This window comes from Orbicella franksi, chromosome 9 (assembly GCF_964199315.1).
Source record: "Orbicella franksi chromosome 9, jaOrbFran1.1, whole genome shotgun sequence".
Classification (NCBI taxonomy): Eukaryota; Metazoa; Cnidaria; class Anthozoa; order Scleractinia; family Merulinidae; genus Orbicella; species Orbicella franksi.
The window spans coordinates 25,578,311-25,590,564 of record NC_138153.1 but is presented as its reverse complement, the minus strand read 5'-3'; the positions used below and the strand labels follow the sequence as shown (position 1 = coordinate 25,590,564).

General features: G+C 37.7%; 1 protein-coding gene across 2 annotated transcripts; it reads right to left on the bottom strand.

Annotated features, from left to right (window-relative positions):
* Positions 1-2,111: 2,111 nt before the first annotated feature.
* LOC145496810 (LIM domain only protein 3-like) lies at positions 2,112-7,541 on the bottom strand. Of its 2 annotated transcripts, XM_081476559.1 has the most exons (3): positions 7,445-7,541; positions 6,554-6,782; positions 2,112-3,504 (listed from the first exon to the last, which is right to left on the bottom strand). In XM_081476559.1, exons 1-3 carry the CDS (start codon positions 7,446-7,448, stop codon positions 3,273-3,275), a joined length of 465 nt encoding a protein of 154 aa, XP_081332685.1. In that variant the 5' UTR covers positions 7,449-7,541; the 3' UTR covers positions 2,112-3,272. The 2 variants fall into 2 exon arrangements, with proteins under 2 accessions (XP_081332685.1, XP_081332684.1); XM_081476558.1 differs by lacking the exon at positions 7,445-7,541 and having other exon boundaries at positions 6,554-6,804.
* Positions 7,542-12,254: the final 4,713 nt, after the last annotated feature.

Sequence of the window (12,254 nt, the reverse complement as noted above, 5' to 3'; positions counted from 1 at the left end):
ATAATTGGCAATAGGTCTCCTGCTCATCTGCCACGTTTGGTGTAGAAAGAGTCAATACTTTTTAAGTAATGCGAAATAATGTGAAATACCCAAGAACTGAAGAAACATTTGGGGGGTGGTTTGGCCCCTACGTGTAGTCTTCCTGGTCTTCAGAAATGCTTCTCTTGAGATCTTGTTATTTGGAATCGACGTAATTCAAAATATTTTCTTGCGACTTCTCCAAAATTTCAATCAGCTCTTCTTTCTCATTAATTACGAAAACACGAACGCAGGAAAGCGAGACCGAGATGAAAGACCTTGTCTTTCACGCCTGATATTTATACACCCGCCAAAATACGCCACAAACCAACGCATATACAAACATAGATATCGATGAGAGCATATTTTCCTGCTAATTCCGCTGTAAAACGCAGGAAAATACTATTTCCTGTACAACATTGAAAAGGGGAGAGAAGGTGGCTCTCGATGTAAACCGGATTTGAAATGGAATAAGTGAAATATTGCAATTAGCACTCGATTCAGTCAACTGTCTCAACTACTTTACCTTCCATTGTAGTTTAAATATTCCATTTTTCCTGCCAAAAGACTTGGAAAAAAACGCATGGGACATTTTTTGTTTAATACTTTTTGTTAATATCTGTTAGAAAATTCTTAATTTCCCGCCAGAAGACTTAGAAAAATACGGCGCCTAAAATACGCATGCGCTATTTTTTTTTAATTTGTCATTAAATTCTAAGCTAATTGTTATACTTAACTTAATAGCCAATGAATACAATATTTTATTCAGGTGTGTATTTCTTTTGTAATCTTTGTTAAGTAAATAAAATATTTTAAACAGTAAATATATACTATACCTCACTTTTTGTATAGTTTATAATCCTTGGTCAAACGGCGCATGATAGGCTATGATAGTTGATGATAGTCGGTTAAAATTCGGGGAAAATCATTCAACTATCATTGAAAATCATGCACCGTTTGGCCAGACTAGATGTCTATCCCTCTCGAGCTCCTTCATGTTAAAAAAATTCATTTAAACCTTCAAACATACAATGAATGATATCACACGATTTGTTCATCCTCATGTGCCATACTTAAAGACACGCCGAAAAGGTCTGGACTAAAAAGCTTGAAAAAATAACTGACTTTTGATAAGCCTTGTATCTCGTAAAAAAAAGTCACGTAGGGGCCAAACCACCCCCCTAATGTTTCATGAAGGCTATATTTGCTTGGTTTATATATTTCTGAACCAAGTTTGGCAGATGACCTTTCTTTGTTCTCCAGTTTATTTTAATTTGGAAGTTGTGACAAAGTGTCAGATTATGACGTCATAATTAATGACGTCACCGAAACGTGCTATAATTTTTTTAAAAATCTGAGTAAAGATTATGTCACTGGAAAGGCCTTGACTTGAGGAATAAAATGCCGGAAACCGTTTTTTGCTATGATGATTATTTTTTGAGATATGGTAAATTGAATATTTTTTTGTTGTCTCCCCCGGAATTTGCTTAACCATACTGTCCTTCTTAATTCAGTCTCTCTGGTTTATTTTTTTCAGTTTTATTCTAGGAAGGCTAATAATCTAGAAAAATAGAAAGCTTGATGTTGTCAAAAATCGTATGGTTTTAGAAATTTGATTTTCGGCTTTGTTAGGATAGTATTAACAGTAAAAAAACGGGTGACGTCACAGGTTATGACGTAACAAAACTAATTTTAACGCAATAACACTAGAGGGATAATTTTTTATTCCGATTTTCTTCTTTATTTTTGCTTCAGACATCTGGCACATCACATGTGCAACATAGCTGCATTTGCTGGAACAAAATTATGGCTCCAATCTGGGGATTTTTCTCAAGGGGGGGACCCCATATTTTGCAGAGTTATTTTTCATACTTAAAAATGCCATATTTCATTTATTTTTGTGATATGGACAAAAATTTTTCAGGTTTCAACTCCCCTTGATGTGGTCTTTCGAACACATTGTAAAAAATGTGCATATTAAAAACTTCAAAAGTGGCAAAAAACATGACGTCATCACTGTGACGTCACAACTTTGACATTTACTGATATTTTTCCGGTAAATATAATTGGCAATAGGGCTCCTGCTCATCTGCCAAGTTTGGTGTAGAATGAGTCAATACTTTTTAAGCAATGCGAAATAATGTGAAATACCCAAGAACTAACGAAACATTTGGGGGGTGGTTTGGCCCCTACGTGAATATGTATATTTATTAAGTCCTCGAGTTTCACGCACGAAGCGATCATCAGACTGATGATCGCTTCGTGCGTGAAACTCGAGTAACTGTCCGTACGGTCTCTATCTTTAATTATAGTATTCCGCTCTGCATGTATTTGCATCGAGCACTTCTACGATTGTGAGAAACCTTTTACATTTTTCTTTATATTTATGAAGTCCATTGTTAATTCTTATTTTCGTGAAGTTTCATGTTCAATTTTCTCTCGTTTGTCTCAAAGTTTTCCCATATTGGTTGTTAGCTTAAAAAGGGGGGGAGGGTCATGGCAGAGGCAAGGGATGGCATTTAGGGATTCTACGGGTAACCAGGTTTGGATCCTGCTCTTTAAAAGCGTTTCTACTGCTAGCTTAGCCCAGGCGAAAAAAAGCAAGAAGATAGATGAAGTGTTTTTAGTCACTATAAACGCTTGAAGATAATTTTAGATCCATATTTCAGCTGAAAATAAAATATCGTAAGTCCTCGAATTAGCGCCCCCCCCCGCCCTCGAATAAATGCCCCCTTCGAATAAGCGCCCCTCCTATCAGCCAAAATTTAAAATAAGCGCCCCCTCTCTAATAAGCGCCTCCTCCCCTCCCCTCCCCCCATTTTGTGGACGAGTAATTAGACAACAAAGGATGTGTTGTTTTGGTCGTGTTTAATCACTCTCATCCATCCTTTTTATACAGTCATTAGTAATTTACATCTTTACAATACAAGAAACATATTTCTTTTCCTCTAAGTTGCATCCTACAATTTCTTGTTTCAGTTTGTAAACACGCTCAGTTTAGAAAAAAATTACCAGCAGTAACGGTGCAGCGATTTAAATTTTAGGATCAGCTTTTTATGTCGATAAACAGCTGCAGTTGTTGTTTACGCGCAGATGATATGATGTATTAAAAAAATGATCATGTCAGGCTACGATTTGATAAAAATTAAATAAGGGCCCCCCCCCCTCCCCTCGAATAAGCGTCCCCCGTCTCCTCCTAAATTTGAATTAAGCGCCCAGGCGCTAATTCCAGGATTTACGGCAGTAAAGGTAGTCTACACGAAGAAAGGCGTTTGAAAAAAGTAGCCCCTGTCCACGCAGTAGTGGTCTTGACATCGAACTGCATTGTAGTGAAGATAAAACCTGTCACCCACGCAGAATCTGTAGCGACAGACTTGACAAGCGAAGCAGTCGAGATGATACACATGTTCACGAGCCCGCATGACCATTTCCAGCGGCGGTATTGTTTTCAAGCATCGGGAGCAAATTCCCGTGGCACCAAATAACCTGAAAACAGAAGAAATTTAGTAAAACTGATAAAGGTAAACGGATATTCTTCGCAGAATGCAGGAAGTATTTTTTTGTTGTTGTCGTTTTGTGGTGGTGATTGTACCTAGCTACTCGTAGCTCTTTGGTGTATATCGGTGGTATATCAAGTGAGTTTGGTCGAGCCATGGTTCGCATTTTGGCAACATGTGCAAGGTTCAGCCAAAATACCCATGGTGAGACCAAATGAACCAGATATGCCGCTGAACCGTACCAAAAAGGTAGGATGGTTTGGCCATCCGTAATTTCCGCTACATCAGGCCAGTGACTTGATATCACAGAACATCGACACAGTAATCACAGCGTCCATGGCTAATTACGATTTTAAGTAAGGTACTAGCCAAATTTGGCCATGCGGTACAACTGTACAAGACAATTATCTCCTGTATTAAGATCCGAAAATTGAAACACGTACGTGGCATTTGCTGTTCCCATGCTATTGACCCAAGAAAGTATAACAAAAAACCTCACTTGACCACTACAGAAATTGATAGCGTTATATTCAAGGCCAAGGTTTTAGTCACGCAAGGGGGACTGTCGAACATTAAGATTTTGTTACAAAACGACTTTGAGGATAATAACACTACTGTAGCACTGTTTGACTTCAAACTTTGTTTAACTTTCGTTACACTTTAAAAAGGCTACCGGTACTAGAAGCCGTGGTATAATATTTCCAAGGTTATTTCATCATAGCGTCCTGTGTAGCTTCGCTTATGGAGAGAAGAAGTTTTGGGAATATCCCACAGGAGTAAGCTTACAGCTGGAATAACACTAATGGCAGCTGTGTCACCGCATGTTCAGTGTGTATTATTAAGCGTCACTCATGCTACATTTTACAGTCAGTGCCATTCGAAAATCGTAACTGCCATTATTATTTATTTTTGTTATCAAATATGAGGAAAGTTACCACCGCATCGGATCGTGAAAGCTCAAAAGAGTACAGTTACGTTTGAAAGATTTTCATAAACTTTTCTGCCAAACCTATCAACAAAAGTCACGTACGACTAAGACATGAATGTATTGTTAAAAACACTTTCTGACGTTGTTTCGTCCCTCGAACCTCCTACGACCAAGTGTTCAAAATTTAGTATATGTTAGTGACTGACCCATAGCTTTCCACGAGAAAACTTAAAGAAAACGAATTGCGTTTTCTTTCACGCAAAAAATAAAAGTATTTCGCTGCAGGCTTGACCCAGTAAGTATCTTTTTATTAAGTTCACAGTTTACTTCTCCTATGCTGCTAATAGATAGTAAACAATTAATAATACTGAATAAGTAAAGAATATAACTTGGTGAGCAATATTAGATGAGGCCTAAAAGAATACAGGGCCTTACCGAAACATCATAAAATCTATAGCCAAGAGGTAATAAATGAAACGCATCTCATTTGTTCGAAGCTTTAAATTATTGTTTACCAAATAACTATGCGCCAGTATAAAAGTCAAGACAAATGAAATTGAGGCAAGGTTAAAATACCATTCCGCGACAAAGCATTTCAGAACGCTAATATCAACTTGAACCAAAATATCTTGATCTAGTCACCATACAAATAACAGCATATGCTTCATAGACAAGCCATCATGGTAAAAGTTGTAAATAAAGCACTACCGCAGACCAAAGTATGTTTCGATACGAACACGAAATTACATATTATTCCTTTTAGAGTCTGTTTTCTAGTTGCCCGGTCTGAATAAGGTGAGTTTCACTCCAGACAAGTTTACAAAGGAAACAAATAAAACGTATTCAAATAGTTTGGTTAAATGCTCTAATAGTCAAAACAGCGCGTTTATTGCCGAGGACGCTTGCAACACATTTCAAGGGGTCCGAACACAACTGTTCGTTGCTATAGAACATTCATTATGTTGTGAGAAGTTCGGTTATAAAATCGATTTTAAATTGATTATAATTCACAACTATCTCATGCAGCTTTACCGGAAAGGATAAGCTTGAAATCTTTGCATTTTATCTAGGCTTAATCTTCAGAGAAGACTTGACAAGTTTTCTCCGACGTTTAAATTTTTCTAAAACATTAAAACAAAAGACTCAAAATGTTTGTTTTCTCCATTCTAAACCGAGAAACCTTAATTTTAAAGGATGCAAGGAAACTGCTATATCGACATACTGTGCAGGCAGATTTCGTGATCTTGAGTCTTAAGCTACAACGTCCTCCCACGTGAAATCTGTTTCTTATAATTCGTCGAAGCTTAGCGAGCTAAAAAAAATAAATTATTCAAGAGCTGCTATCAGGGATTGTCTAACAATTCTTGATTTTTTCCAGAAATATTAACAAAACCTATTACCTTAGGTAGCTACTAAAGATTTAACTCGGTGGAATTTACTCCTAGAAAACAGGCTTTCTCTTATAAAAGTAGAGTTGGGATTGTATAATGATGCAGGTAGACAATAGTGTCTGGTTTAAAAGCATTTCTGGTCGGATAAACATAAATTTCATTTATTCATGTTAACAAGGTATGCAGGGCTCTGAAAGTTGTTTGAGTTTGAAAAACCTTTAATCTTATTAAAATGAAATATATTCCTCAACAAGTTCAGGCCCAGCCGCACGGAATTGAGATTCCAGTCTAAGCCCCAAAATCTTTATATTGTATTTAACCGTGGTGAGTTTATTATGGACATAAACACTATGAATAAATAATATCACAAAGAAAAGAGAAAAAACATTACTGAAATTGAAATCAAGAATAAAAAGGGGTCTAAAATGTTATTTGCTTTTACAGGATTTGATTTATTTCATAGAATGTTAGTCTTTCATTTATAAATCAGTTGGCTAGCTGAATTAGTCCGTTTGTTTGTCACTGGTTTTGCAGGTATTTCAGCATGTCTGTGCCAGACACCCGACAGCTTGAATATCTGCATGGCTGGTCTGTCCCTAAAGCTGTACGGGAAATGTCACAGTGTCGTTTTACGTCAAGCTTGATATGTTTTTGCCTTACCTTGTCAAATTAAAATCAAGGTCAGATTTTTACCTTTATAAAAACAACAAAAGACTCACCTGATGTAGTCTCGTTTACAAAGTATTAAATCTCCTTTGTGGTAAAACTTGAAGCTCAAGTCAGCCAGCTGTGTGTTGCAGTAGGAACATTTCAGACACTCTTCATGCCAAAATTGGTCCAAAGCTCGCAGCAAAAACTTCCCTTCGATCTTTTTCTCACAATGAGCACAGATTTTCAGTTCTCTGGGCTTCTCCTCCCCCTCCTTTTTGCCCTCTTTGTCTTTGTCTTCTACAATTGAGAAACCGCTCATTAAAGCGAGAAGCACACGCGTGTCTGTGCAACCTCGTATCATTCACGAAAGATTCAGGATAATCATTTTGAGCAAATAAAGTTTCCTTTCCAAAATTGTGCAACAAAATAAAACAATATTTTTGGGAGATTATGTTATTTGGTTGAATTGGCACTTGGAGGTTTTTTGGCAATAAATTTGTTGAGGACAGTTAAAAAGTCCACTGTTCAAGCTATTGGATAATTCACCATACAAATAATGGCTTCAATATTAGTTCTGAGGGCAGGCAAACAGCAGCTTAATCAGTCTATGCAACGGAGTCAATGGATATATCGGGCCTAACCAGCGGATAAAATTTAACAACACCTTCGCTTATTCAGATGATGAATGTTATCCGCTGAATAGAGATTTATCTAAATCGGTCATCCACTAAGTTTAAACAGCACGTCCTTGAAACTTCTTGAATCGAAAACTTCGTGAATCAGTTAAAAATCTGAGTTCCAAATATGCGTGGTGACCCCGGCATTTTGAACCCACACTACAAGAAATTACGAAGGCCTTTATATTCTCGAGCATTATGTAAAGCCCCTGAACTCTTAGCTATATAAGAAAAGCAAAAGGGCTAGACAGGGATTAAAATATTGTAAGATTGTTGTCTTACCCATGTTCGGACATGTAATTCGGCACAACCTGTGTTGAAGAGAGAACGTTTCAGCTGTACACTTGAATACTCGGACACTGAGAAAGTGAACTTAAGATTACCAAGGTGTACTTCAGTGCTTTAAATCGGCTTTGGATTTTTGCGGATCGAGTTTCTTGACGCAAAATCCTGTGGGTTTCGATGATCAAAGGTCCTGATTCAACAATACCCTCTCGAGACGAATTCCGAGCGCGTGGCAAGTCTGAATGGGCAGTTTTAACCCCTCAGCTGTCTTCTGGGTTTGGCGAACATGCACACGAATAAAATAAACGCTTATCATGCCAAGGAAAGTTATGAAGTTTTCAAAACAACTTTGTGTCATTCATGCTCTATCTTACAGGAAACATTTCCGGGAGTTCAAAGGAGTAGTGTGTTTTTTTACATCCAGAGATATAATCCAAGGATAGTGGAGAGGATGCTCTTCCGGTGAAGAGCAGTAATTTGACAATGCAATCAGTGCAAAGCTCTGCAATGTTGTACATGTATCAAATGCAAAACAAAACAAACAACTGGCCACGTTATGCGCGTCTTAGTTTAGTCAAACTAATAAATCTAACATAGCTTGCATCAGAGATGGGTTTGCGAATCCCTTTCAGCTGTGATAGAGATGAGAAGCATATTTCTCTTCAAAGTGATTTGTACAAGTTTTTGCACTTTAATTTAACCAACAAATAAACAATAAGAAATGTATAGACCGCCGTTGGATGTCGACCTTTGCTAAATACCGTCATGCATGCTTTTGATTCAGAAGGAATTTAAATTGTTTCATCAAAAGCAAGCTAAGTTACATTCAGAATATTTTTTTTTGTTTGTTTGTTTTTTTTTTAACAAGAAAAGGCTGGCGGCCAAGGTCGACACAGTAACCTCTGATGACAGAAAATTCAATACCGTCGGTCATGGTGCCACCAATAAAATGAAACATTTTTAGATCCTATTCATGATCAAGTTATGTTTCTGACTTTAGGTAGATACATTGTTCAAGAGGCATGAGCTGTATTGCAAAGCAGCGAAGGTTTTTCAAGTAACGTTCGCACGCACAGAAGATGCAATGACTGAAGTGAAGTCGCTATCTACTTCTTTCAGTTTTCAATGTTTTCGTCTAAGGCATGGAGATGATTTTATAAAGCTACTGGTGACACGGAGGTAGGGGTACACCCCCCCCCCCCCTCTCCCTCTATAGAAGCGAAATAGCGTGTGCACATGCAGCAGCAAGGGTATGCCTTTCAAATGGGCTGAAGTCATTGGGAATATATTTTGATCATTTTGGTAATCAGGTAATTAGCCATCTTGCTTAGTACCTTATTAAAGGAAATTAACGCTCGTGTTAATTAACGTATTTGAAATTAACGCGACTTAAATTAACGCGAATTGAAGGTAAATTTGCTTCCCAATAACGGAAATTAACGCGAGAGAGGGGGCAAAATTTCAAAATGAGGGAAATTAACGCGTCTGCTACACCACACAAAAGAAAGAATTTGTTGAGAACAGGAACCAATTCATTTTAACACTGTAAAGCTGACAGCGAACACGAACAAAGTTCAGTTGAAGTACAGTAAACGATTTACTAATGTGAAAGATTGATGTGAAACGTAAAGTGCACGAATACAATTTATTGTTTGGTTGTGTCAAGAATGTCTGGAGTGTGTCAAAGATTTGGGGACAAATAATGGCTAATTAACGTCGAGGAATTTAACGCGCAACTTAATTAACAGCGCGGACATTTACATTAAAATAAATTAACGCGACTTAAATTATCGCGAATTTTTGAAATTCGCCTTAATTTCATGAAGTGTTAATTTCCTATAATTAATAAGGTATACTGTAACTGTAACCATATTTGTAATGAGAAATATAGATTTAGTTTTGTTGTTGTTAGTTGAAACATTTTTTTTTTCTATTAACATCCGGCGGTGAGTTCGAAGGCCCTTCTCAATGTCATTTCTGGTCAGCTGACGAGTATCAATTTTAGGGGGCTGAAATACATTATCTATTTTTGGGTCAGGTCTGATATAAGGCATCGATATCATATATTTTGGCCTTAAATTGGGTAAAGACAAGAGACGACCCTTGGTAACAGTTACTAGAACACGCGTTGCACACCGCCTTCCCAATAATTACGGGTAGTATTCTCCTCTCCCGAGAGCTAGTTGATTCTTGAAATCTATATAAAGGTTTTCTGCAGGGTCTGACACATTCAATGGACAGTGTGATGCATGTCACTGAGGAAAACCACAATAATACTTAACGTGCGAGATTGTCTAGCAATCAATCAATTGTGACTGGAGAGTTTCTCACTGCTCTACCAGTTAAAAATTTGACATCTAAATCAGGACACTCTTGAAGGCAATAGATCATTTTCTAACGTTCCGCTTTGATAACGTCTCTTTGTAAACATCTGATCGTCAGAGATGAACCAGCTGCCGACAGGACAATTTAAGGTCGCTATAAATCGTTTGATGGACATTTGATTTCTCCTAACAATAACAGGAATTTGACAAGTAAACAGAAGACAACGAAATAATGACGCGATGTACCACCAGAACTATCACCAAAAAAATGTTCTCAGTGACGGCAAATGTAGCTGGGGAAAATATTAGGAGAATATAGCCCCCGCTCTTCCAGTCATTGTGAGGAGCTCGCTTCGTAGGGGATATGTCCTCAGAAAGACTTCGTGCGATATTAATAACAAGTAAATATTACTACTTTATTTGACCTCAGTTGTACTTTCCCGTCCTTCTAGTCTAGATATACTAATTAGCTACTGCGGCTCGTGCTTTGAGCCTTCTTCGACGTTTTATAAATTCATTTGTCACTGTAAATAGTGATGTAAGGGCAGCTAGATCGGGATTCTCTCTGCCTAAAAACTGATGTATTTGTCTCGTGAGTAGTTTCAGACTTCCTTTTATCTGAAATTGCTGGAAAAGAATTGTAATCAAATTTTACAAAATGTTTTGCTCTGTTAAGAACTCATGTGACAAATTTCCGGTCAACACCTGAGGTCTTTTATTTATTTTTTTTAAATGTATTTCCGCCGCATTTTTTGTGTTATGAGCTTACAATGAATTTGTTATATAATGGCTGGGGAAATGAGATATGTGCAGGCCCGCAAATGATCCCCGTACTGCAAATGATCCCCAAATTGTACCGCAAATGATCCCAGGATCGGAAAAGATCCCCAAAGTGTACCGTAAATGATCCCGGGCCGGAAATGGTCACCTCGCCATAAAATTTGGAAATGTGAGGACTCAGGAATTTGGACAGAGGATTTAACATTTATGCAATCGCTTTTTTATTACTGTGAAACTCAGAAAACCGTGAACATTTGGATTTGATTCTAAAAGGTTAATTTGGTACAACACTAATCACAATAAAATTCACAGGACACGCGAGAACCTCAAAACCACAACCAATAGGGCACGTTCGATATATCAATATTCTGACATCGATCCGAAGCCTTCCGGTCAAAATTGCAAATAAGTTTCCTTTGTCTTTCAATTTCCAAAAGAGACTTGGATACAAAGAAAACACCACCAAACATAGAACATTGTCCTGAAAACCCGAGAGCCATGTTAGAATACTGATATATCGAACGTGGCCTATTACCGCTGGTGTTTGTGGTTTAGTTTTCTCACGCTTAATTGGCTTTTTCCTTGCTACACAGTGATAATCCTTAAATATTTCTGGTATTCACGATTTTCTGAATTTCACAGTAATAATACAATATTTTGATACAACACTTACTACACGAAACGGAAGAAAATGTGCAGTATGATCGATTTGAATGCTAATCGTATCTGCAACAAAATTCTTTATCGTGATTGCTTCTCCGCGCGCCTATTTGTCACGATCGCGTGGGTGTCCAATTACAGGTATCCAATTTGAACTTTTTGTAATTGGACACCTGTAATTGGATACCCACGTGATTCGCACGTCAATCACGCGCGCTTAAATGGCTTCCTTAATTCGCACTGTTTCCTGCAGTTTTCAAAGCTTTTGAAAAGCGTTGCAGACGTTTTCACTCAAAAGAATTTCTCAAAAAACATTTTTAATACCGGAATTTATTACATATACGATTAATTAGTATTTGGACCTTGTGTCGTAATCGTGCTTGTAATTTCAAATCGGCCTCGCGCTTCCCGCTCGTCCGATTTTGAAATTTCTCGCCCGATTACTCCCTGAATTGTACTCCACACGGTCCAATCACTATTACAAATTTCACAACTTTAAAAATGATATTCAACGTCACGAAATCCTGTGTTTGAAATTTGTAGTTTAGCTAGATCCTTCCCTGAATGACTTTATTGGGTCCGGCCCTGAGATGTATGAAAACACAGGACGTTCACTATATCCTCACATTTGGAGACAACTGAGAATTCCCAAGTGGATTGACTACATTTTTACCACGGTAACTAGCACGAAGGAATCTTAGAAACCTTCGTGGGAGCCCGTGGCTATCTAGAACGCAAAAATTAGAAGTGTACAGGGAAAAATTCTAAGCGGTTAATTAGATGGCAGAGGCATCTTCGAAGATTCATGTTTCTTTTTGCAGTGCGTTTCCTAAACGAAAAATTTATGCAGTCGACACATGTCAATTTAGTATTTTGAATGTTTTTTATTGCTGCTTTTATGCTTGAGGTATTTGTTTTTTCTTCACCTAGGATAATTTAGAAAATATGTATCCATCCATAGACTTTTCATGGAGTCCACGCCATTCCGAACTTTTTGGGATGGAATCAGTTCCGGTCCCGGGATCACTTGCGGTACAGTTTGG

Bases quoted from the DNA above. Each gene is read 5' to 3' on its own strand.
- LOC145496810 (XM_081476558.1), bottom strand. From the start codon at position 6,804: ATGAGCGGTTTCTCAATTGTAGAAGACAAAGACAAAGAGGGCAAAAAG. The intron at 3,505-6,553 runs GTGAGTCTTTTG...TTCTGTTTTCAG, and splicing joins TGTAAACGAGACTACATCAG to GTTATTTGGTGCCACGGGAA.